General features: G+C 48.1%; 1 protein-coding gene across 14 annotated transcripts in view; it reads right to left on the reverse strand.

Moving 5' to 3' along the window:
• The window catches only part of MAP3K7 (mitogen-activated protein kinase kinase kinase 7), a 1,005,666-nt gene that overhangs the window by 414,869 nt on the left and 565,074 nt on the right, over positions 1–25,723 (reverse strand). For all 14 annotated transcript variants that reach the window (XM_069606471.1, XM_069606465.1, XM_069606460.1 and 11 more), the window contains exon 9: positions 22,760–22,841. In XM_069606471.1, coding sequence (XP_069462572.1) covers positions 22,760–22,841 — 82 coding nt within the window. The remainder of the gene's footprint in view (positions 1–22,759; positions 22,842–25,723) is intronic.

Below are 25,723 nucleotides of genomic sequence, written 5' to 3' on the forward strand. Positions count from 1 at the left end.
GTGACGACATTAAAAGGAGTACAATCAACTGGGTTGATTTGCTTATTCTGGCACCAAAGAACAAATGGTTTTCATTTATCATAGTAACAGTGCCTTGCGTTAGGTTTTCTTGGCTCTTTCAAGATATCCATACATCTCTGGGGTAAACTGAGATGTCCGAACTCTATGACTTCAGGAGCCATGCTGCTAAGTTCATGGAGTTGAGCTGAGGATGCACTGTTAGCCCCTCGTGCTGGGAGAGTAGGTTGTACCAGCACAGGAGTTCGATTGGGTCGCACACCGCCAGCTTGCGTAGGTGTGGAAACCATGGTTGTCTCACCCACATAGGAGCAACTAGGATGAGCGTCATCGGTTCCCTGTGGATCTTGTTCACCACCTTCCTCACCAGTGGGGTTGGTGGAAAAGCGTAGGCAAACATCCCTGACCAATTCATCCATAGGGCGTTCCCCTTGGAGCCTGGTTGGGGGAATCTAAACGCGAAGTCTGGGCATTGACGATTTTCCCTTGTGGCAAATAGGTCTATAGTCGGAAAACCCCACATGGAAAAGTGATGCTCTATGACCTCTTTGTGTAGACGCCACTCGTGTTGTTCTGGCAGGAGGTCTCTGCTCAGCGAGTCTGCTAGAACGTTGAGTTCCCCTGGAACATGATGAGATGCCAGGAATATCTTCCGTCTGAGTGCCCTTTTCCAGATTTTCTGTGCGAGTCTGGATAGATTTGGAGAATGTATCCCCCCCCCCCCGGTTTGTTGATATAAAACATTGCTGTGGTGCTGTCTGTTAGGCTCTGCACCGACAGACTTGTTATATGGGATTTGAATGTTTGGAGGGCTTTGAACACTGCTAGAAGTTCCAGCATGTTGATGTGGTTCTGCGCCGTGGAGTGAGACCACAGACCCTGAGCTGTGTGGTGCAGGTAGTGCACCCCTAACCCCGCTAGTGAGGCATCTGCTGTGACTACTGCTTGTATCTGTGAATCGTAGAAGGGTTTCCCCTTGGTCAGATTCTCTCTCGTCCACCAGCGAAGGTTTTGTACCAGTGTTGGTGAAACGATCACTAGATCGTCCCACTGACCGCTTGCCTGAGACCATTGTTTCGCCAACCACTCCTGTATGGGGCGCATGCGCAGGCGGGCGTGGGGAACCAGGTAAATGCAAGATGTCATCATGCCTATTAAACACATTGCTTTGTGTACCCTTATCTGGCGGCCGGCCTGATAGTGTGGTATTTGCAGTAACAAGTACTTTACTCTCTCTTCTGAGGGAAAGACTAACCCTTCCTCTTTGTTTAGAATAGCTCCCAAGAACTGTTTGGAGGTGCTGGGCACCAGACTTGATTTTTTTCTCATTGATCGAGAAGCACAATTGAAAGAGGTTGATTGTTGTCTGAATGTTTTGTCTGCAAATCAGAGGTGATTCCCCCTTTATGAGCCAGTCGTCCAATAAAGGGTACATTGGGATTGCCTCCCTGCGCAGGTGCGCTGCCACCACTGTCCGTACCTTGGTAAATACCCTTGGAGCCGAGGCTATTCCGAAGGGCAGCACCTTGAATTGGTAGTGCAGGTACGCTATCTTGAAACGTAAGAACCTTCTGTGCGCTGGAAACATTGGAATATGAAAATAGGCATCTTTCATATCCAGTGTTGCCATGTAATCCCCCTTTTTTTAGAAGCGGGATTACTTCTTGTAGCGTGGTCATGCAGAACTTTTGTGGCTCGACATACTTGTTTGCAGGCCTTAAATCTAATAAAGGGCGCATTGTTAGATCTTTTTTGGACACAAGGAAGTAAGTTGAATATACGCCCTTGTTTACCTGGTTGGCTGGGACCACTTCTATGGCGTCCGTTAATAGAAGCTCTGTAATTTCCTGTAGAAGAATCAGTTGATGTTCTTCGGAGTGTGCTTTTTGTCTCGGGGGATGATTGCAAGATTTTTGAAGAAGTTCTAAACAGTAGCCCCCTGCTACCGTTGACAGCACCCATCTGTCTGAGGTAATACCCTCCCATGCGTGGGTGAAGTTGGAAATTCGTACTCCTACTGGAGATGCAAGGGAGGGTACCTGGAGTGGAATGTCACTTGCTCTGAGGTGGTGTACCACCTCGAGCTTGGCCTCTGCCCAGAGTACCACAACCACCTCTTTGTCCTCTTGGGTAGCCCTGAAAGGACTGTCCCTGGTTGGTATTATAGGAACCTTGGCCCTGGTTGTATCCCGACCCCTCTGGGAACTCTGTCCACGAAAGCGGCGAAAATTGCCGTTGCCCCTCTGCCCTGTGGGTTTGTTCGTGAGTTGGCCTAAAGACTTGAGTGTTTCATATTCGTCTTTAGCAGTCTTTAGTGCGTTATCCACCGCCTTGCCAAAGAGCACATCTTTTTCCACCAGCATATTTATTAAGGTGGCCTGAGGTTCCGGCCTGAAGCCAGATTGGCGAAGCCAAGCGTGTCTCTTGATGATAGTGCCCTAAGCGATGATTCTACCCGCGTTGTCTGCTGCGTCAAAATTTGACTTTGGAAGACAAGTCGACACCTCTCTACCATCTGCTGTCACCTGGGCTAATTGGGACTTAAGTGGCTCGGGTGCAGATGAAAGTAATGCTGAGATCTCATCCCACTTGTGGCAGTTGTAGCTTGCCAGAAGTGTAGCATTATTTGCGATGCGGGTTTGGTAGGCTGCAGAAGAGGCGACTTTCCTGCCCATTGTGTAGATCTTTTTGCTCTCCTTGTCCGGAGGAGCCTCGGAGGAAGCAAGCGGAGTGCCGGAGGAGACTGTCAGGGTTTGAGGGAGAGCTTAAAGAGCTTCAGTCCGGGGGCATGGATCAGTCGTCTGATGGCAACCAGGCAGCGATTAGGGCCGTTCTTGACCATTTTAGAGAGGAGGCAAATCGAGAGGTGCGTTTCCTTGTAGTCCCACACTTGGCGTGGCAGTATCGTGAAGATAGGAGGCCAGGGAGGTATTAGGCTAGGTTGGTGTGGGGTGAGCAGGGCCAGGCGGATAAGCCGGTGATTAGAAGAGCAAATGGCGTATTGGTATCAGAGCCTGATGCAATCCTTGAAGTATTCAGGGAGTTCTACAAAACTTGTATGCTGCTAGGGGTCAAGCAGATTGTGAAACTATGCAGTGTTTTGTTGCAGAGGCTACGCTGGCGGGCCTTGATGCAGCAGCTAGGGAAGCATTGGGCGCCCCCCATTACAATGGATAAGATCCTGAAAGCGATAAAAGGTTTACCGACATCTAAGGCCCCAGGTTCAGACGGAATAACCTCAGGATTTTATAAAGGATTTGGTCGTAAAGTAGTGTAATATTGAACCCAAGTGTGGCAGGAAGCGTTGCAGTCAGCGGCCATTGCCTCCCACGATGCACAAGGTCATTATAACCTTGATTTTGAGACCTGGCAAGCACTCAATGGAGTGGACCTCTTTTAGGCCTATTTCCCCAATTAATTTGGATACTAATCCTGGCAGATAGGCTGCTTCCGTTCCTTTCTTCTATCATGCATGGTGATCAGTCTGTCATAATTCCGGAGCACTCTACGGCGCTTAACTTGCATAGATTGTTTGCTGTGTTGGCCCAGATAGAGCCTTTGGTGCAGGCGATTGGAGCACTCCTAGATATTGAAAAGGCTTTTGATTCTGTTGCCTGGGATTACTTATTTGCAGTCCTGGGTAAAGTGGAGTTACCATCATAGTACCTGCAATGCGTAAAACTCATACTCTGGAGCGACTGTGCAGATCAGTATTTTTGGCATGCAATTGGCATCCTTTGCATTAGGGTGGGGGATGCAGAAAGGGTGTCCGTCCCCCCCCTCTTATTTGCACTTGCCACGGAGCTGCTTGCAGTCCACTTTAGAACACTGCACAGGGATCGGCGGCTGGTGTTAAGAGGGGTCAGAGAACTGATCCCTATTGCGAGGATGATATTTTGCATGTTAAAGATCCAGAGTGTAATTTGCAGTCAATTTCGCAGGAGGTCGAGGCTTTTAGGAATGTATCTGGGCTGCGGGTGAATTGGTCTAAATCCATTTTGTTCCAAATGGCTTCATTCAATGGGAAGCCGCATGGGTCTAAGTGTTTCCGCTGGAAACAGGGGTGTGCTAAATATTTTGATATAGTGGTCAGTAGAAGCCGGCCGCAACTGCTGAAAGATAATCATGGGGCTTATTTAGAGGCATTGCGAGGGAAGATCAAGTGGTGGGCCTCGCTCCCGATTTCTCGGATGGGTAGAATAGCAATGATAAAATGGTTATTCTTCCTAAACTGGTGTATTTGTTTCTCAATATCCCAGTATGGCTGGGCTCTCAATATTTGAAGGAATTCCGATCGATGTTGATTCGGTTAGTATGGAGCCCTAAAACCCCCAGAATCAGATGGGAGACACTCACTGGCCCATGGGAACAGTGGGGATTGAATGTGCCCAATATGGAATTATACTATTTGGTGGCCCAGGTCATGTTTGCTTCATACTGGATGCCGGGTTCACAGTTTTTTCCACATGTGCGGATTGAGAGATGATCGGCCTAGCCGTACACTTTGCAGAGCACTCTGGTGTATATGCAGAAGATAAGTGTCCGTTCTATCCTGTCGCATGTACGAATCACGTACGGCGGAGGCTGTGCTTGAGAATGGCAGATGCAAACCCATATATCCCGGAGCTGTCAGTCAGGGATATACAGTGCATTGCCACGACATGTGACGGCATGATTAAGAGAGAGTGGTCAAGATTGGGTATTACCAACATGTTTGATTTCTTTGTGGATGGGATCTTTGTTTCGTGGGAGCACGTGGAGGCCAATCTCTGGGGGGTGTTTGCTTTGGCATTCCAATATTTTAGACTTCGGGAGGCGTTACGGGCATGGTCTCTGGGATTCCTTGCTGAAGTGTTTGCGGCTTTTAATTACTTGGTTAACTCAGTGAACATCAGAAGGGTGGTATCCACTATTTATCAGATGGCATGGAGGTCAGCCCCTTGGGCAGTATTACCTTGCAGATTACAGTGGGCAGGGGACATTAGGGCAGACCTGTGGTACAGGCAGTGGCATGACATGTGCTTGTACATCAAAAAGTGGCGATTTGAGCTAGGTTTAAACGCATTCAGTTTAAAATGTTGCATCAAGTTTATTTATCCCCTTCTGTCCAGAAGAAATCTGATACCTCTAACGATTGAAGATGCCCTATATGCAAATTCGACAACGCTGAATGTATACACATTCTGTGGGAATGCCCCTCCCTGGTGTTTTGGCGGCAGGTAATGGAAATGAGGGGGCACATGGTTTGTCATGAAGTGCCTCAGGACATTCTCTGTTGCTTGTTTGGGTGGCTCCCGCAGATCTCCAAGGGTGGTATGAAACTGCTGTCCATGCATGATTCTTGCTAAACTAGGTATTTTATTACTCTGTTCTAGTCATGTTGCTCCAACTGCTGATAAATGGGTACGAGACCTGGCTTGGTGTTGTGATGTAGAATAAAAATATTGCAAGATGTTAACTGGCAACTCTAGATCAAGTGATGTGTGGGATCAGGTTTGTGCGTTTTTATTGAAAAGAGAATAGGAGCCGAAAGCAGGAATACTGGAGAAGAGGGTGTCTTCTTGTGGGAACAAGGTGCTAGCGGGTCTGTCAATTTGTCATGGCTGTACAATGAATATTTTTTGTATACATGAAGGATAATGCTGTAGCTAGACAATCCCAGGGTTTAAAGCACGGTTACAATTTTGGAGCACAGCTTGTTAATGTGGCTGTAACCTAGGAGGGTAGCAGAGGATGGTTTGGGACATGTTTATGGTCCGTTTCTGGATGCAAATGTAGGATTTGTTTGCGCTTCTTCCTTCCAAGTGCAATGTCCTCTCTGGATCTGGTTGTAATGTGAACTGGTTTATAAATAAAGTTTTAAAATAAAAACAGTTAGGATTCTGACATTGGGACTTTTGCTTTGGACATTATAACACTAGTTATTTCAGTAGGGGCAGGGAACCCCCTCTTGCAGAGTTTTAGAGCGAGATAGGGTTCTCTCTTCCTTTTTGCACTTGTATAAAAGTTTCAAGTAATCACAATGAGTCCTCCATGTCAGAGTCTTACTTATGCACCCTTACAGTGTGTAAACCAAAGGTTGGGAATAATAGGGTAGAGTTGTTTGGGCAGAATCCGAGTGTATGGGATCCTTACAGACCCCATAATTCTCTGTAGAGGAACAAGGCAGGACTGCTCCTCATCTCAATTGGTGCTTACCCTTTTATGGTGTCTCTTGTTCGTAGAGTACATTAAAGCAATGACATTGAAAGAATCGACAGGAAGACTATTACTCATAATGGCTCTGAATGCGACAATGTCCTTTTTGCATGGCAAATACAAGAACACCTTTAGCTGCCCTGATGCGTGAATTGATAGAGTTTGAGAGGATCTCCTGTTAATTATTCCAAGCCAATGGGACTGAATATCTCAATCCACCAATGGTGAATGTACACAGACTTATCCTTTCCTATGGCCCACTGTGTCCAGGGGCCTTTTCTGCGGGTTAGAATGTCTCCCAACCTTTGAGGTCTCATAAAATACAACTTTCGTACTGTTCAAGAATTCACATAAGAGTGGAACAGATGGAATACTCAGGATACATCCCGGATGGAGCGAATAGCTACAATCAAAATGAATTTAATACCCAGTTTTGCATATATGCCAGGCTCTCCCGAGTAAGATATCTGGGACTTGTATACTTGATTTACACAAATAATATTGCCTCTCATTTGGGCTACAAAAAAATATAAAATAAAAAAATAGATTTCCAGGCAGGTTATGGTGAAAGATGCTTTGCTATAGTCCAAAAATTTGTACACGCATCAAAAATATTGCATATGTTTGATTGGACAGATGCTGGAGAGGTAGAGAGATAGGTCGATGTCGAAAAGGGGGTTACTGGTGTTCCATTACTCACCGCACCTTTCTGAGATCTCAGGGGAGATTATGGGATGGGGCCCTACCTTTGTCCACTTATACTAATGTACACCATGGAACAAAGCATTGCAGTGATGGCAAGTGGGGAGTGTCCTCTATCACCAGTTCTAGGTAATACAAACTCCTCTCCAGGTTTGAGCATGGGAGCCTTTGTCGCAAAGAAACAGGGTAGACTTCGAACATTATCTGAACTCTTTACTCAAGGAAATCGAATGACCTATGAAAAATGGAAAGCAGCATGTACACTAAAAGAAATTGAATGTTTTCACTGCATTGAAATCCATCATTGAATAACTAACCCCAAATCAGAGTAGCAGGAACACGGCAGGTTAAAACCCTAGAAATAATTTTTAAAGGGAAAGATTACAAAAGGTTGTACTTCTAGGCCCTAAGCTATTGGATAAAGTGTCCAATATTGAAAGACTACCACATGTGAGGCAAACCTACACCAGAGTTGGAAGACTGGGGTCATAATCCCCATTTATAAAATGGGGCCAGACTACCCAATTCATAGACTAGTTATTCTTCTTGATGGAACCTCTAAAATATTTATATGCATTATCCACATTGCACTGAATTGGGTTTTGGACAAGGTGATAATGTACTGGGTTTTAGGGAGGTATTGGGGCCTGCACATCAGGGTGTAAACCTGAATCCGATTTGGTCCAGACACATGTACCCTGTGCCTGGCCTACGTGTGCCCGTCTATGTGGGGTTTATGGGTTTGTATCTACACGCAACCACGTAGACAGGTACACTTTATGGCACACCACATTGTATTTGGGAATACCTTAATTGTGTTGGATCACTGGCCAGATAGCATGACATAAGAGACCACAGTTAGCAAAGGAGCGAGAGCCACTGCACTCTGTCGCCCCTATTGTTTAAACTTCCTTTGATTTCACTGTACGAGAATACCTGATACAGAGTACCCATAACGTTCTGCGATTTAGAGGCCGTATATAGCAGAACTCCGCTACATGGACAATGTAGTCCTGCTGGCTCAGACTCCCATGGTCCTTCAAACTTTGGTTAACACCCATACTTAATTTATGGAGAAAAATAGCCTTAAAGTTACAAGTTAATCATGTAATATGTGCATCTTTCAACCCAGGGTCAAATTCAAACCTATTACATCTAACGGTGTTGCATTGCAAGAGTGCAACAAGTATGATTATCTTGGAATACGATTTAATAGGCTGTTGCCATTAAAGGATGAATTACTCAACAACAACAAAATCATGCAGACCAAAGACGGAATACATGCGTTCGCTAAAAAATAAGGGTAAAGAGTCAGAACATCTCGACAATATATAAAGCAAAGTCGCAGTATGCTTTTACAGAGCTTAGGTCTGGGGATATTCAGAGGCCATGGAGTTACAGCTGGCTCAGAATTTGTCTCTCAAATCTTGGGTGTTTTGAATTTTACTCCCACCTATTGTATGCATATGGAGCTTGTCCTGCCATATATCTGCTCTTGTACAAATACGCCCTATTATTGTGGCAATAGGTATGGAAGAAAAAGGAGGCTGCTTAGACTAGATCATTGATAAAAAAACAATAATGGACCGACTTTATTTTAATACAGCACTATGGCTAAACTATATATGACAGAACTTCAGATTAGCCGGGAGAATTCAGTTTGATGTTGTATGCTACTCACCAGGGGAAGTGATATGGTGGATTTTCTCACATTTGCCACACAAGAGACATTATTTGCTGACCCTTACAAGAGCAAGCATTCTTACTTTATGCTCCAATATGAGTGTATAGATAGGCAAACATACAGATGTAGCGCAGTACGGCAAAAACAAAAGTGATGAATCATAGATGCATTCCATGTTTTGCCCTCTTTGGGGGAAAAAAAAGAGCATTAATTATAGCAATTTCTTTTTTAATTGGAAGCGCATCCTTTGTCCGGTGCCTTATTAGAGGACACCAACATCACAAACCACCTGTATATCGATTATCAACTGTTTGCAAATGCAGATCGCTGTATGCATACTTAATGCATCACATTGTAAATGTTATGTGATGAAATGAAAGTAAGGCATTGAGGAGACCAGGATCTTTGTAAAATATATGTGCTTTTATGATATATTAGGATAAAAATGTCTATTATCTAATTATATCCTGTAATGTGTTATTTTTTTTTTATTTGGCTCTGCTTTTAAGGGAATGTTGTCCTCAAATTTCATTTGATGGGAGGAGGACTTGGGCTTAACCACTGAATCACTATCATGAACCATATATGGGCCAGAGCACACAGATCATATAGATGCCTAAAGGTTAGAGCGTGTGCTTACAAATTAGGTTTCTGTTTGTATTTGCCACCTTCTCTGAGGCATGAAATCTCTTCATCCAACTCCCCATTATGGCTGGGGAAATAGTGAAGGTAGGGGGTAACATACCCACATGTGATGGTCATGTCGCAACGCTGAGATTTTTTGAAGGTAAATTCTTTCCAAAATGAAGAGGAATCTGCAAAATCCAATTGCCCATAAACCCATTGGTTGCATTGTTGGTGTTCGTAGAAGAGGCGTGTTAACCACTGGCAGGACCACCCACTGCACTCATACCTAATTTGCTTACTGCAAAAGTATCCCTGGCACGAGGTTGTAAAAGTTGTTAGGGGTTTTTAATAAATATGGGGTGGTGTAAGGCTTGGAAAACGTTGCTCCAGAAAAGAGTGCAGTCCATATGTTCCATTGATTTCCAAAATATCTTCAGACATGCAGCCTTATTACGAGTTTGGCGGTAAGCGGTACCACTATGCCAAATTACGTGTTAAGGTATGGTGTGAAGGATAATGCCTCCAGGAAAATCCTGGAGGTAAATCCTCCAACTCGCAGCCGAAATAAATCAGTGGAATTTCCACCGCGGTAATTCTGCCAAAAAAACCTCATTGAGTCCGATGGACCCACATTTAATGGGGAATTGCACCGCCACCACCACTTGTAATCTGGCGGAATTTCCACCAGACCAAGTGACAGTAACTGTAATTCGTTTGGGCGGTATTCTGGCACATTTACCACCAGCATATCGCCCAACTCGTAATGAGGCCCAGGGATTATCTACAACACCTCTTCCAATCCTCACTGTTCAAACATTTCTCATTGATTTGCTGTCATTACTGTTCAGATGGAGGAGAAGGAGATGATCTGAGCAGCATTGCAGAAGAGATATTCCCATTTGTTTGCAATTTACATTTTGAGATGGCTGATGCCATTTTGGCATTCCCAAGAATCTATGAGCACCTTCTCATTGTGATTCATTATAGTGAGGATTAGTTCCTTCAAAACCAAGTTGTGTTGCACTATGCTTCTATAGGTCAGACCTCGGGCCCATCCCCGCCATGGCGACCTAGCAGGCGGTGCTATCCGCACTGGCGCTTGTGGCACAGGGGGAGCGGGTGCGCAGCGATTGCCACTCGCCACGGTAGAGGCTCCGGCCCAGCAACGGTAGCAGTCTCGGCTTCTACATGCATGCACGGGGAACTCTGCACTCGTCACCCGCGCAGTGCCGCTGGGTCTTACGTTTCCATGCTAACAACGTTGATCACAGGGGACGCGGCACTGGGCTATTTAAACCCAGCACCCCTACACACACACAGGCATGTCTTAACGCACTCCATACGTTGGTGTTTCATTTGCCTTCCTTGGCCTTGCCTGTGCCATCTCTTCTGCCTTCCTTGCCCTCATTTTCCCTCGAGTGCCCGCTTCTGTTTGTTATGTTCTCGCAGGGTGCGGGGCACGTGGCGCAGTAAAGAAAGGCGGACACGGAGCTGTGAACTGCTTGCTTCTTTATTCAACGTACAACTGAAAACCTTAACCCCCGCCCTCCTGCGTCACTTCCCTTTCTTCCCCGCTCCCTCGTCCCTCCCGCCCCTGTTGTCATGGGGACGTCAACATGACATCTCCCCCCTTTTTAAACATTCACAGACTCTTAGCAACAGGTGGCGGTCTGGTGAGGCCCTAGTCCATTTCCTCGATCCATCGACGAGGTCTGTTCCGGGCTCGTTGCGGCCGTGCTGGGGTTGACCTTGGCACCACCCCGCTATCAGCGTGTCCTGGTCCTTCGTCCGGTTCCGGCTCATCCGAGTCCCACTGATCCCCTAGGTAGGGGTCATCCGATTCATAGTCAAGGTGGGCCTGGACTCTCCCACTCAGCCGTCTAGTTCCTGGTTGTGGGAATTCCTTGAAATCGGACGAGTTTCTCGTTACCGATCCTCCTGATCCTTGAGCGGTGACCATCGACCCTTTCCTTTGGGTGACAAGAAGAGGCTCTTCTCGAAAGGCAGCAGTGTGCTTGTGGGTTGATGGTTGATGGTTGACGTACTGCCACTACGTCTCCGACCTCAATTAAGGACGCTTGTGCCCACCTGCGGGAGTCAGCGTATTCTTTCATTCGGGCTTTGGCTGCTCCATCACGCTCTCTGACTTCCATGTCCAGAGCAGGACGTGGGCTGCCTGCTTTAGCTTGAGGAATGCGTGTTTGCGTGTTTTGCCCGAACATTAGCTCGGCAGGGGTCTTCCCCGTCGTGCTGTGAGGTAGTCCCTCAGGAGCTGGTTTAACACCTGTTTGTATGGCTGTCCCGTCAGACGTGCAACTTGCAGGGCTCGCTTGAGATTGGCCATGAATCGCTCGATCATTCCATTGGCTTGGAGCCACAAAGGGGTGATCTTTCTGTGATGGAAGCTGAGGTAGTCTGCAAATTGGGTGAATTGATGCCTGCAGAATGGGGCCCCGTTATCGGTCTTGTGCACTCTTGGTACTCCATAGGCTGAGAACATGTGGTTGAGAGCCGAATGACGTGATGTGCTGCCGTGGATGATATCAGCCGCACGTCCGGACATCGTGAGTACTCATCCATCACAGCCAGAACATACTTTCCTCCATCAATGGGTCCGAAGAAGTCGGCTGCGACAGCCTCCCATACGTTCTGTGGAAGCTCTGACATGAGTAGGGGTTCTGGGTGCCGATTTGGAGTGATGAGGCAGCATATGGGGCACGCTTTCAGTGCGGCCTCTACTAGGGTGTCCATGTGAGGAAACCATACCTTTTGGCGGAGCATGCGCTTGGTGGAGACCATGCCCCTGTGGGTCTCGTGGGCTAGATTGATGGCTTTCGCCCTCATGACTTCAGGGATAACTAATTTGCAGTCTTTGAGTAGTAGATGGTCTCCCGATACCGCCAGCTCTTCTTTCACTAGCATGAGCCGTTCCACCTTCTCTTTTACTTGACCTCCTGCGGCCCTTCCCTTTTCTTTGGCTCTTCGCCACTGTCCGGACTCTAGTCCTTTGCAGATGATGCAACATGCTGGGTCATTCTCCGTCTCTCTGACGAGTTCTTCCATGTTGACACCCTCCGGTGTGGTTTGATGGACGAGATATCTCCGGTCTGTCCGCCACCGATGGTTTGGGTGTACTCTTCCCCCCCGTGGTCTTCTCGACAGGAAGTATGCTGGGTTCTCGCCTTTCCCTGGCCTGTGGATGATCTCGAAAACATAGTTCTGCAGTCTGAGCCCACACCTGGCGATTCCGGGAGGCATGTTGGCCGGTGCATTGCCATATAGAAATAGCAGAGCTTGATGATCCGTGACGACTTCAAATGGTTTCCAGTACAGGAACAAATGGAAGTGGTCGCACGCCCATACGACAGCTAGTCCTTCCTTCTCTGCTTGAGAGTAGGCTTGTTCGGTGGTGGACAGGCTGCGGCTGGCGTATGCCACTATGTGCTTTTGTGAGGAGTCTCGCGGATCGAGTTGCGCTAGGATAGCTCCGAAGCCCACCGGGCTGGCGTCGACCGTCAGCTCCGTCTTCCTGTTGGGGTCGTAGTAAGACATGTTCTCCGCTTGCGCAACCCTTTCCCTAATTGTCTCGAAGGCTTTTTGGCATTCGCTAGTCCACTCAAATTTAACATCCTGATGAAAAAGTCCCGAATATATTGGTTGCAGTAACTCGCTAGGCCCAGAAAAGATCGGAGTTCTGACACATTAGTTGGGGCAGAAGTGTCATTCAGGGCCGACCCCTTGTCCGGGTCTGGGGTCATACCGCATTCTGCAAAGATGTGACCAAAGAATTTTAGGGTGTTCTTCCGGAATTCACATTTGTCCCTGTTGAGTGTGAGATTGGCGTCATGTAGAGCCATGCAGACTTTCATGAGAGTCTCATCATGTTTATTCACGTCGGTTTCCGAATACTAGAATGTCATCCAAATAGTTGACAGTTCGGGATGTGCTTTATGATGTTGTGGACCTCTGCCTGGAATGTTTCTGCCGCCGAGGACACCCCGAAGCTCAGCCTTTTGTACCTGAAGAGGCCGACATGGGTGACAAAAGTTATGTTGCGGCTCTCGGGGTGCAGCACCAGCTGGTGGTACCCTTTCTGGAGGTCCAGTTTGGAGAAGACTCTCACCCCGTTCAATAAGTGAATCATATCAGTGATCAGGGGTGCAGGATACCTCTCCCTTCTGATGGCTTGATTCGGACGTCGCATGTCCACACATAGTTTAATGGCCTCGGATCCTTTCTTGGGGACTGGGACGATCGGAGACACCCACGTGGTGGGCCCAATTGCTTTCTCAATGATGTCTTGTTCCAGTAGTTTCTGGAGCTTGCCTTCAACTTTCTTTTGAATGTTAACTGGGATTCCGTGGTATGGTTGAGCTACCAGGCGGATGGAGCTGTCTACGTGGAGTTTAATTTGCCTGTTCCTGAGTTTCCCGATCCCTTTGAATATTTTGGGGTATAGGTTGTTTATCATCTCTACTGGGTCTATGTACTTGTGGACCATTATGTTGCATAGTATGTGTATTAGGCCCATGTCGGCGGACGCCTTGAAACTCAGAACGCATCCGCTATCTGTCTCTGTGGCCAGAACGTGCATTGGGACTCTCATTTCTTGCCCTTTGTAGCGGCAAAGCCCACTGAATTGTCCTAGGCATTTTAATGGTGTCTTGGCTCTGTATGCGTAGATATCCACAGTGGCTGGATGGAGCTTGGGTTTTTATGTGAGTTCGGAGTAGATTTTCTCACTTACCACATTAACAGTGGCTCCAGTGTCTATGAGGAACTCAGTTGGTCTTTCTTGTAGTTTAATGATGAGCGTTGGGCTGTGGGCTGTCGCCGTAGGGTTACCCAAAGCGTAGACGTATGCTGCTTTCTTCTGGTCACTCCCCGATGAACTGGGGTCAGACTCGGTGGGGGATTGTTCCACCAAGTATTTCACGTGCCTCCTTGGTCTGCGTTCGGATCGTGCGCGCATTACGAATATCCTTCATTCCCTCCTTTTCTGTCGATCTTCCCCTGAGTCCCTGTCTCGCTGGTCGCCCAGAGGTTGGCTCCGAGTTTGGAGGTGCTTGGGGTGCCTGCCTGTTTCACCCTGCCCTCCTCCTACCATTTTTCCCCAGCCTGCCTGCTCCTGGACAAACTCTGCTACCGATTTCCTGAGTCCTTCTTGGGCCAGAGTCTCTGGAGCCTGTTTCCTGTGCCTACATTACATCAGCTTCCCCGGCAAGCACCTGGTGCTGTCCTTACAGCCATGAAAATCGGGTGACGTTGTCCCGTGGGTGGGGAGTCCGCCTCCAGGTTCCTTTTCCTATTTGCCCTACTTGAAGGGGGGGGTTAGGGTTGGCCCTTACACCATAATTATCACCTGGTCTATCGCTGGATCATCCAGTGAAGACAAAGAATGATACCTCTCGACCACGAACACAGCAGTGACGACATCAGGTACTTTACACTATAACCCAGACATCTCAAACAATGTATATATTTATATTATTTTTTAAGGATTAAAAAAGTAATTCCCATTGCCAATGGGAGTATGTTTTAGGTAAGGCGAACATTTATCTGTAAAACAGCTCCCTTTCATAATCCGTACTTTTTGCAAATTAGAATATATTTGGTTATTTGGTGGCACTGCTAATAACTTAACAGTGGAGCAATGCAGGCAAAAGCAGGGTCTTCTGTGTTGTCTTGTATGTGCCTGTTTTGGGGAAGTTAAAATGTGGCAGGTACGCCACTGTGCGGCTGGTTACATACATTTAAATATTCTCCCAGACACCTGCTAGTTGGGGATCTCTTTCACTTTTCATTGGCTTCTTCCAAGGCTCTATCCAAGGTGTGGATTCAGAATAGACTCGCTGGAACCATTAACAAAAGAGGCCATATTGAGTTTTGGCAACTACCATTTGCTCTCTCCAACACTGGCATTAGCCAGGACCATATACAGTTTTACCCATATCCCACTCATAGGACCAATTTGGGGCTGTTGGATGTTACAGGGGGTTTGCCGCCACAGGGTGTGGGGACACCTGAGGAAAAGCAGACCGTAGCACCACTAGAATCATAAAATAACAGCTACTACCAACGTGTGGAGCCAAGCTCTAGAAGAACACGTACAGAGAAACAGGCTATTTGGTGTAGTTGTCACCATGAGAAGAACAAGTTACTTTCTTACCTGGTAACGTTCTTTCGATGGGATGGTCCGACGACGTATTCCATATCTATGACATGTAATCACCACAGCTGTGCTGCTTCGGAAACTTTTTTCGGCGTCTGCGCCCTGCATCGATGACGTTGATGCGCCGTCGTCGAGGACCTCCTCCGACGTCCGACGTCATCCGATGTGATAAGTAGGACGCACGACGCCCGTATCCTCAGTTGTAGTTTTTTCCCCCAGAACGTGTGACATTAGTCAACTGCCAGTCAGACACAAAGCCTTGCGGAACGTAAGCTGCAATCGCAAAAGAAATTCTGCAGCGGGGAAGGCAGGGCGGGAGCGATATGGAATATGTCGTCGGACCATCCCATCGAAAGAACGTTACCAGGTAAGAAAGTAACTTCTTCTTCGAGGGGATTGGGTCCTCCGACGTATTCCATATCTATGACAGACTCCCAAAGCAGTATCAGAGCAAGGAGGAGGGAAAGAATTTAGAATCAAAATTTAGAATAGCCAATCAAATAGCAGAGCAAAGGACCACCTTGCCAAAGGCCAGATCCTGTCCTCGGATGGAATCTAGGGAATAGTGACGTACAAATGTATGTACTGAAGCCCAGGTGGCTGCATCACAGATGTTGCGAATAGGAACACCCCTCTGCAGGGCAGTAGATGCAGCCATACCCCTGGTAGAATGGGCCCGCAAGCCAGCCGGTGGGTCCTTACCCGCCAAGCGGTAACACTCCGAGATGGCCAAAATAATCCAGCGAGACAGTCTGTTTCGTCACAGCTTGCACCAAACGCTTTCCAGCGTAACCAATAAAGAGTTGATCATCCACTCTGACCCGGGACATGCGTGAAACATAAAAGCTTAAAGCTCTCCTAGGATCAAGCCTATGGAGCCTCTCCTCTTCCTTACCAGGATGCGGAGGAGGATAGAATGCCGGAAGAACAACCTTCTGGGCCAAATGAAATTCCGTCACTACCTTCGGGAGAAAAGAAGGACGAACACTAAGGACAACCCTGTCCTTGTGAAATACAGTGAAGGGTGGCTTAACTGAAAGTGCCTGTAACCCACTCACTCTGCGAGCGGAAGTAACCGCAACTAAAAACACAGTTTTCAGAGTTAACAGCCTCAAAGGGCAAGAATGTAAAGGCTCAAACGGAGCATCCATAAGAAACTTAAGAACAAGGTTTAAATCCCAACCGGGCACCAGGAAAGGTGACGGAGGGAACACATTAGTGAGCCCTTTCAGAAACTGTGAAATTAAAGGGATTTTAAAGTAAGAACACTCTTCAGACGAGCGCTTAAAGATGGACAGCGCCGCCAGGTAACCTTTAACGGTACCCACTTGCAAGCCCCTGTGGGCCAAAGAAAGTAAAAAGGACAGAACCATGGGGATGTCACATGCAAAAGGATCCACATTCTGAACTCTGCACCAGTCGCAGAACTTACGGCAACGGTACAGAGACTTTGTTGCTGGCCTTCGGGCCGAAAGCAACACCTCCATCACGTCTTCAGGGAGGTCCCAATCCTTATACCTCAACCTTTCAGAAGCCAAGCGTGAAGGTTGAGGGATCTGACCTCTGGATGGAGAACCTGACCCCCCCTCCCGTGAGAGCAGATCGTCTCGGTAGGAAAGACGACGTGGAGGGCAGATGGACAAGTCGAGAAGGTCCGGGTACCACGTCCTCCGAGCCGGGGCAATGAACTTCCGTAACCTCCGCAGCACTTGCGGGATGACGGGGACTGGAGGAAACGCGTACAGCAGCGGGAATGACCACTCCACCACAAATGCGTCTCCTAAGGCTCCTTTTGGAGGAAATTCCCGCGAGCAAAACCTTTCACACTTCCGGTTGACACTGGAGGCGAAGAGATCCACTTGAGGGGTCCCCCAAAGGGCGAAGATCTCCAGGAGAATCTCCTGAGCCAACTCCCACTCGTGAGAGATCACGCTCTGCCTGCTCAGAGCGTCCGCCGTCACGTTTTCGTCTCCGGCCAGATGAACTGCCGAGATCGAAACTTCCTGCTGGATGGCCCAGAACTCGAGCTGCATCGCCTCCCTGCACAGAGGAAGTGACCCTGCCCCCCCCTTTTTGTTGAGGTAGTGCATGGCCACTGTGTTGTCCGTCAGGATCAGGACACTCTTTCCTCACACAGTCGGCAGAAAAGCCTTCAGGGCTAGCCTGACGGCCCTGAGCTCCAACAGATTGATATGGAGTCTGGACTCCGACGGAGACCAACGACCGCTGACTGTCAGCCCGTTGGCATGAGCCCCCCATCCCATGAGGGATGCATCCGTCACGATCGTCACCTCCGGCCAGGGAAGCCAAAATGGAGCCCCCTTCATCAAGTTGCCTTCGACGGCCCACCACAGAAGGTCCCGGGCGACCGAGGGCGGCACCTGAACCGGGTCCGACATCCTGCCGGAGGACTGCGACCATTGCGTCTTGAGTGCCCACCGCAAAGATCTCATCCGCAAGCGAGCCTCTGGCACCAGAAGAATGCAGGATGCCATGAAGCCGAGCAACCTCAAGAACTCGAACACTGGGAGCGTCTGGGCATGCTGAAACTTGTGCACCATCTGCTGAATGTGAAGAGCCCTTACCTGGGGAGGAAAACACTGCCCCAGGGAAGTGTCGAGCACAGCTCCGATGTACTGGAGCCGCTGTGTTGGCGTCAAATGGGACTTCTTTAAATTGAGGGAGAAGCCCAGCCTGCGAAGAGAGTGGCAGGCGACGGACAGATGATCCAGGACTTGCTCGGGAGAGCTCCCCGTGATCAACCAATCGTCCAGGTAGGGGTAGACATGAATCCCCCCTTGCCTGGGATGCGCTGCCACCACCACCATGAGCTTGGTGAAAACCCTTGGGGCAGAGGTCAATCCGAACGGCAGGACCCGAAACTGAAAGTGCGAGTCGCCAACTGCGAACCTCAGGTACTTCTTGTGCTTGGGATGGATCGGCACATGGAAGTAAGCATCCTTGAGGTCGAGTGACACCAACCAGTCCTGAAGCTGAAGGGCCTGGAGGACTTGAGAGAGAGTAACCATCTTGAACTTGTCCTTCCTGAGGCGTTTGTTCAAACCGCGCAAGTCCATGATGGGTCTCAATCCCCCGTCTTTCTTCAAAATAAAAAAATAAGGGGAATACCATCCCTTGTTCCTCTCCGCTACAGGCACCAGTTCTATGGCGCCTTTCTCCAGCAGGACTTGAATTTCCTGCGCAAGGAGCGGATCCAGACTCTGCAAAGAGAGGTTCCCAGGTGGATTGTCGCAAGGCCTGTGCCGAAAGGGAAGACAGTAGCCGTGGGTTATGATCTCCCGAACCCACACATCTGAAGTAATGGCTTGCCACTCTACAAGATGCTGCGCCAGCCTTCCCCCAACCGGCGAACCATGGGACATGGCCTCATGACTGAGTGGTAGCAGCTGCGGCGTTACCTGAGGGCAAAGAGGCAACTGCCCGAGCGGCCTTGGCACCACGGGTACCCTGTTGTCCACCTCTGGTACCCCTGCGTTGGCATCTTTGACTGCCAGCTCCTCTCGCTTTACTGAAGGACGAGTAATAGCGAAAGGAACCACCCCTCCACTGCTGTCCCCTAGGACGAAAAGGCAGAGGTTGGCGAACTGCAGCGCCCAACGACTTCGCTGCAGCTTTTGAGGTCTGCAACCTCTCAAGGCTCTCGACAGCCTTGCTGCCAAAAAGGTGTTCACCGTCAAAGGGCATGTTGAGGAGCCGGGACTGCACATCAGGAGCAAACCCCGACTTCCGCAACCACGCAAACCTGTGTATCACGGTGCTCGCCACCGTGGACCTACTGACGCATTCAGCTAAGTCCAAACCCGACTGAACGGACTCACACATGGCATCCTTACCATCCTGGACCATAGCAAGGAAACCATCCCGTTCGTCCCTTTCGGGAATATGTTCAGCCGCTAACGCAACACAGTTCCACAGAGTGTGTGAGAAACTAGACAAGGCACAAATGGAGTTGGCCGCCTGAAGCGCCATACCACCAGAAGAAAACACTTTCTTCTCCCAGCCATCAAAACGTTTGTCGTCCCTATCAGGAGGGATGGTAGGGTACGACGCCTGCTTTGCCGGGGCCGTGGCCGCCTGCACCACCAAACTCTCCGGAGTGGGGTGCCTGGTCAAGTAGCAGGGGTCGCTACTGGCTGGACGGTATTTTCGCGACAAGGATCTGCCCACCGCCGGGAGACTCTCCAGAGCAGTCCAAGCCGCCGCCACCCTTCTCTGTAAAGCCATATGGAACGGCAGTACCGGGTCAGTTGGGGGACCAACATCAAGGATGTCCGTTAGATCATCCTGCACAAACTCCCCTGGGGGAGCAGACCATCCCAAGTACTCAGAAACCCTAGCCACAAGGCGCCGGTACGAGGAATCGGCATGAGAGCCAGGCTCAGGCCTACAAAACTCCACCTCCGGAGAGGTGTCCAGTCCACTGGCATCATGCAGCGACTGCCTCAAATCGTCAAACTGACTATGGCCCGAGACAATTTCATCTGGAACCTGACTAGGAACCAGGCCATCAGAATCGTCATCCGCCTCCGAAATATAATCCACGTGGCGAAAAGAAGGCACCCAAGAGTGCTTGCTCTTAACCAGAGCCTTCCTAGGGGGTTCCCCCGTGCCACGGGGTACCTCCGACACAAAAGGCACCGATCGAATCGGCGCCGGCGTCGAGAGAACAGTCATCGGCGCCGAGAGGATCGGCGTCGAGGAAATCGGCGTCGACGTCAGATGCAGCGCCGCCAGCATCGGAGGCGTTGACACAGCCCTCGAAACCGGAGCGTGTCCTTCGACGACCTGAGCGTCGACGGCTTTGACGACTTCCTCGGAGCCGGAGCCTCGAGAAAGCCTGTCGATGGCCTCGACACCTCAGACGTAGATGTCTTCCTCGAAGACCTCACAGGTGCACACGGTCTCGAACGCGTCGAGGACCGGGACCTGGAACGGGTACGTCGAGAACGAGTCTCCTTGTCCGAACGGGACCTCTCCCGTGACTCGTGCCGACCACTCTTGCGAGCGGTGTCTCTCGACCTCTCACGACCGACCCCACTCGGGGGCGCGGACGGCTTAGTACCCTGCGACTCAAGAATCGCCAGCATTTTCTTCCCGAAGGAAGCCCATTCCTCCGGCGTCGCACGGCTGGTGGGGTAAGCTGAGGAGGGGCGAGACCGACTGCTAGAAGGAGACCCACGAGACTTCCGACGATGACGTGGAGAGTCACCCCTCGAATCATCCGTCGAAAGCCCCGCAGACTTCGACTTCCGGGGCTTGGACACCCGACCTACCGACAACTTCTTCTTACGTTCGCGTAAGGCTTTGGACGTGAGCGACTGGCAGTCGATACAGTCATCCGTGTCGTGGGCCTCCCCGAGGCACCAGAGGCAGGCGTCGTGCGAGTCCGTCATCTTGGACCCACACTCCCCGCACTTCTTGAAGCCCGGACGCGGGGTTGAAAAGACGAAGTAGAAGACCTCTTCACACAAAGGATTTTCACAAAAACGAACAGGTTCGAAGAACCGAGAAGAACAGAACTCCAAAGAGTCGAGGCGTTAACCGAGATTCACGAAGCAACACGTTCGCGGAAAAAACGGAACTGAGGCTACGGGCGTCGTGCGTCCTACTTATCACATCGGATGACGTCGGATGAGGTCCTCAACGACGGCGCATCGACGTCATCGACGCTGGACGCAGACGCCGAAAAAAGTTTCCGAAGCAGCACAGCTGTGGTGATTACATGTCATAGATATGGAATACGTCAGAGGACCCAATCCCCTCGAAACAGAGGTTCTCTCAGGAAAGCCCACACAGTATCAGTGACTCTGCTGAAGGCTCTGAGGAGGGCTCAACTGGGAAAGGATTTGGCAAACCAATCATAAAAAAGTAAAAAATAAAAAGGGCCTGGCGCCAGCTAACCAGATTGAGATTTCACCAGATGCTTTCCACATGAAAAAAGAAAATCAGAGTGCTCATAACAATTCATATGACCTACTTACAGGTGAGCACGGCAAAGAAAAGCTTGCACAAAAAATAAAATATATGAAAAGAAACGTTTTAGTAAAACCTTTTCTCATCAATATTAAAACTGCAGGTGATCTCAAACATTAACTTCTGGGGTTCCTCCTCTTCCCAGTCATGCGTCAAAGGCGCGCTAAACATCAGCGACTGGATGGTATTTTGACCTTAAGCCATTTGATTTTCAGGACAGATATTCAGAAGGGGAAACCGTTCTTTGTGGGCTATGTCCACTCTTCTTAAAGGCTAGCTGTGAACAAGCGACACATTTCAGCTGGGCTTCTGATATGCATTGGGGCATTGTAAACTGTGTTAAATAAATGGCACCGTCTCCTTTATTGCCAACTGCATGAAGCACAGTGAATTCACAGCACCACTCTTTACAAGTGTTTTCAACAAATGTTGCAGTTAAAAAGGTCATCATCACACCATTGCCACGCATGACTGCCTGATTACTTTCAGTTTGTTTCAAGGGTACTATTTACAAATAATTCCAAATCTAAAGAGGTAGCATGTGTTAACTGAGAACATCTCTTTGACACTGCATATGTTCCAAACAGGGCTGCAATGCATGTCAGGTCAGAGTATTTTTGATGCCACCTGGCACCACAAAAATAAATTCCAGGGTCCATCCAGACAGCTGAGGATATTTCGAAAAAGAAGAACCTGCAGACTAAAACCATAAATTACAAATGAAGGATTTATAGGCATTACGAATTACAGGTCCTTCCTTCTTTAGTTGTGTACGAAGTAACATTCAGAAATTTCAGAAAGAAAAAAAAAGAGCCAGCACATGTTGATGACACAGGTTAAGAGAAAACAAGTAACTGGGGGAGATGCTTAGATTGCTCATGGAAAAGGTTATGGCCACGCATGACAGAAATGTGTGGAATTTATTTTGAAATCACACAAGCTTCTCCTACATTAGAAAGAGGAACAATACAGATATCCTACATCTACAGATGACCTTCAGTATTGTGTTATGAAACAATGTTTTACACCACAATGGTCTCATTTTTAATTAGCTTCAGCCATCAAAAATCTATTTCTCCAGAAAGCAACAAATAATTGTAGAGAAAAACATTTAAAGTTGCCATCTGGTAGCCAGGCATATAAATGTACGTACCCACCCCCTCAACAGTTCTTCAGATGTAAAAAGCACACCATGTCTTAATCAAGTACTAGTCATCACTCGCCAATGGACATTTTGATGCCTGATAAATTCTTTGGTGACATGAAAAAACACAAAACGGAAGGCATGCACCAATGGCCCATTTAAATAAAAATAAGAATGAGTAATGTATAAAAGTTTCTGTTCTGCATTAACAGATGCATACCTGTACTGGTGGCAGAGTTGCTTTGACCTTCATCGGAATACTGACAAGGATACTGCAGAGACTCATCTGCTCCAGGAAAATACTAAAGAAAAAGAACCAAAAAGGGAGTTATAAGTTTCCCTTCAGAAAGCTCATTATGAAGAATTAGAAAATTGAATGAGATCAATAAAACTAACATTTTGCATGGGCAACTCAGACACATTCACTTTAGTTAAGAGGCCAGTTTGTTTGGTCTTCATTCTGTTATCAATCGGATTGTGAAGATCAAATGACTTACCACTCGGTAACGTTATTTCTGATGGATGTTCCTCCCATAGATTCATCTATGATAATCATATCACAGCACAGCTGTTCCTTAGAAACTTTTCATTCACCAGGGGGTGAAGTGCGGCTCTGCCAGACGCCTCTAGGCGCACCAAGCTGGACATGATGTCAGGTCGAATATATGTCCAGGTGCCAAGTCCCATGACCTTAGTTACACCATTTTCCCTAGGACTCTGACGCTGAGGAAGGCGAAACCAAAGGTGTACTAGCTATCCGCAGAGTGGGGCAGGTTCAGAGGAGGAGTAGGAATCCATGGAAGGAACATCAATTAGAAAGCACAAAACTCTGGAGGACTGCCCTGCCTAAGCAGACGTCCTGCCCTGAAAGGGTATCCATGCAGTAATGTTTGGCAAATGTGTATACGTAGCCACTTAAGACAGGGAATTCCCCCCCCCTGCCGCCGTACAGGGCATAAGTGGTAACCAGTCCTCTGGTAGAACACCCCCCCCTCCCGCGAGACGTCAAGCACATTTCCCAGCCAGATCATAGCATTCAGAGATGCAGAGAATGATCTACCTTGACAGGGTCGGTTTTGTCACAGCCCTGAAAGCACAGGCAACAGCATAACCCACAAAAAGCTGATAATCTTTCCTGACGTCCCTCTTCAGAGAGACGTAGTAGCCGAGAGCCCGCACCAGATCCAGCTGATGGAATTGCTCCTCAGTCTTGGAAGAATGAGGCGGAGGAAAGAATAGATGAAAATCAGAGACAACCTTTAGAAGGAAGGAAGGTTTCACCCTCAATGTCAACTTATCTTTGGAGGAAGACAAACATGGAGGTTTAACAGATAACCCGTGGGGATCACTTATCCGCTTCGTGGAAGAGACGGCAAACAGGAAAATCGCCTTAGAAGTGAGAAATCTAGTAGAGCATGAAATCAGGGGCTCATATCGTGCGCCCATAAGAAATGTCAACACTAAATTCAAATCTCACGCCGGAACAAACGGGTGTGTTGGAACTGATTGCAGAATCCCAAAAAATAATTTCTTAACAGTGGCAATTGTGAAGAAAAAGCTTGCTCAGCGGTTACTTTAAAAACTGAGCTAGTAGCCATAGACCCCTTGAAAGTGTCGCTCTGCAGACCCTTTTGGCCAAAAACAGCAAACAATTCAAAACGGAGGATATGGAACTGGTGTGAAGGCATCATGAAGTGGACAGAGACAACTGAAGTCAAAGTTTTGGATATAAACTTTTATTTAAACAAAAAAGAGGATGGACAAAGCCTAACTTGCCCTATGCTAAGGTGTGATTTCCGTACCTAAATAAAACTAAGGATAGTGTATGTCAGGAAGTCTAAAGAAAATGTATGTATGTGTCCAAAACCTATACTTGCCCTCACATCTATTTGTATACAATGTGTAGGGATGTCAGCATCAAAATTTTAAGTTTTCAAATAAAAGTTCAGAGCTTCTTCCAACTCTTGGTTTTCAAAGGATTTCCCTTCCCCCACAGTTCAAATATTTTACAGTGCAAAAAGTGGTTCTCTTCCCCAAGCTTTCAAATGTTTCAACAACTTCAAAACACAATTCCTTGGGATACTTCGCATCTCTTCCGATTTGGTTATCTTTCACCAATTTCATTAGAGTTCAGTTCCTTAATTTCAGATTACACAAGATTCCCTTATAGTTAATCACAAGCTTCTTTGTGAGTGCACCAAGTGGCTTTTCCACAGATGAGTGTACTCCGTCTAGGGACAGTTGTTGGACCACATAGTCCATCCATTACAGATCACGCAACGGACACACCTTACTTGTTCCTTCTTCACCGGCACTTTGCCGCTGTCTCAGCTCTACAGTGGTGCTTGACATATTTCACATCTTAATGATGCTTTACACCATTGCTTGTTTTGCCACCATTCACATACTTTCCTGCTCTGGCCAATGCTTGTTCACTCAAAGTACACAGTTCCTTTACGGCTCTTGCCAATGCTGGTTCTTTCAAGCCGCACAATTCCTTTATATCCTTACGGGTCTTGCTAATGCTTATTTACACAAGTTACACAGTTCCTTTATCGTGTGATTTCATAAAACTGCTTTCATTTCAGATTGGTATTCAAAATACTGGCTTTTATTCAGATTGATATTCAATATGCTTACTTTCATTAACTTTCTTACAAGTCTTACATGCTCGCCTGGCATCCCATCCCAGTATACCCCTTCCTGGGTTGACTTACCAGTCGGTGTTTCTGGCATCCCAGCGAGGCTTCTGGCTTCCACAAGCCCCTCTCTCTCGTGCAGCACCTCGCTCCATATAATCAGCAGCTCTTCGTGGCGTTGCTCCCACCTCTGATGTATCACTCGCAGCTCGGGCCTTACTCCACAGCTTAGCCTGGGCACGGTGGTTCTGTATTCCACCACAGGTCTCCAGTTTTGTTTAGCCTTGCCACCCGCTGAATACCCTCAGCATCTTTCCGGAATCCTAGAGCACTCCATCTACCACGCCACCTTCCAGAAGAGGTCAGCTGTCATCCAGCAGTCAGCACACCTGCTTCCACAGCTAACCCATATTCACAGTTCTTCCTGCTTTTAAACCTCCCACCAGGTTGATTGGTCCTGCATTGCTCTTGCTGGCCTCCTCCTCGTCCCAGTACTTAACTGGGGTGTGTCAATAAAGAGAGCATGTATGGCTCTGGTTTGTCTC

Source organism: Ambystoma mexicanum, chromosome 4p, assembly GCF_040938575.1.
Source record: "Ambystoma mexicanum isolate Mex_15411 chromosome 4p, UKY_AmexF1_1, whole genome shotgun sequence".
NCBI classification, from domain to species: Eukaryota; Metazoa; Chordata; class Amphibia; order Caudata; family Ambystomatidae; genus Ambystoma; species Ambystoma mexicanum.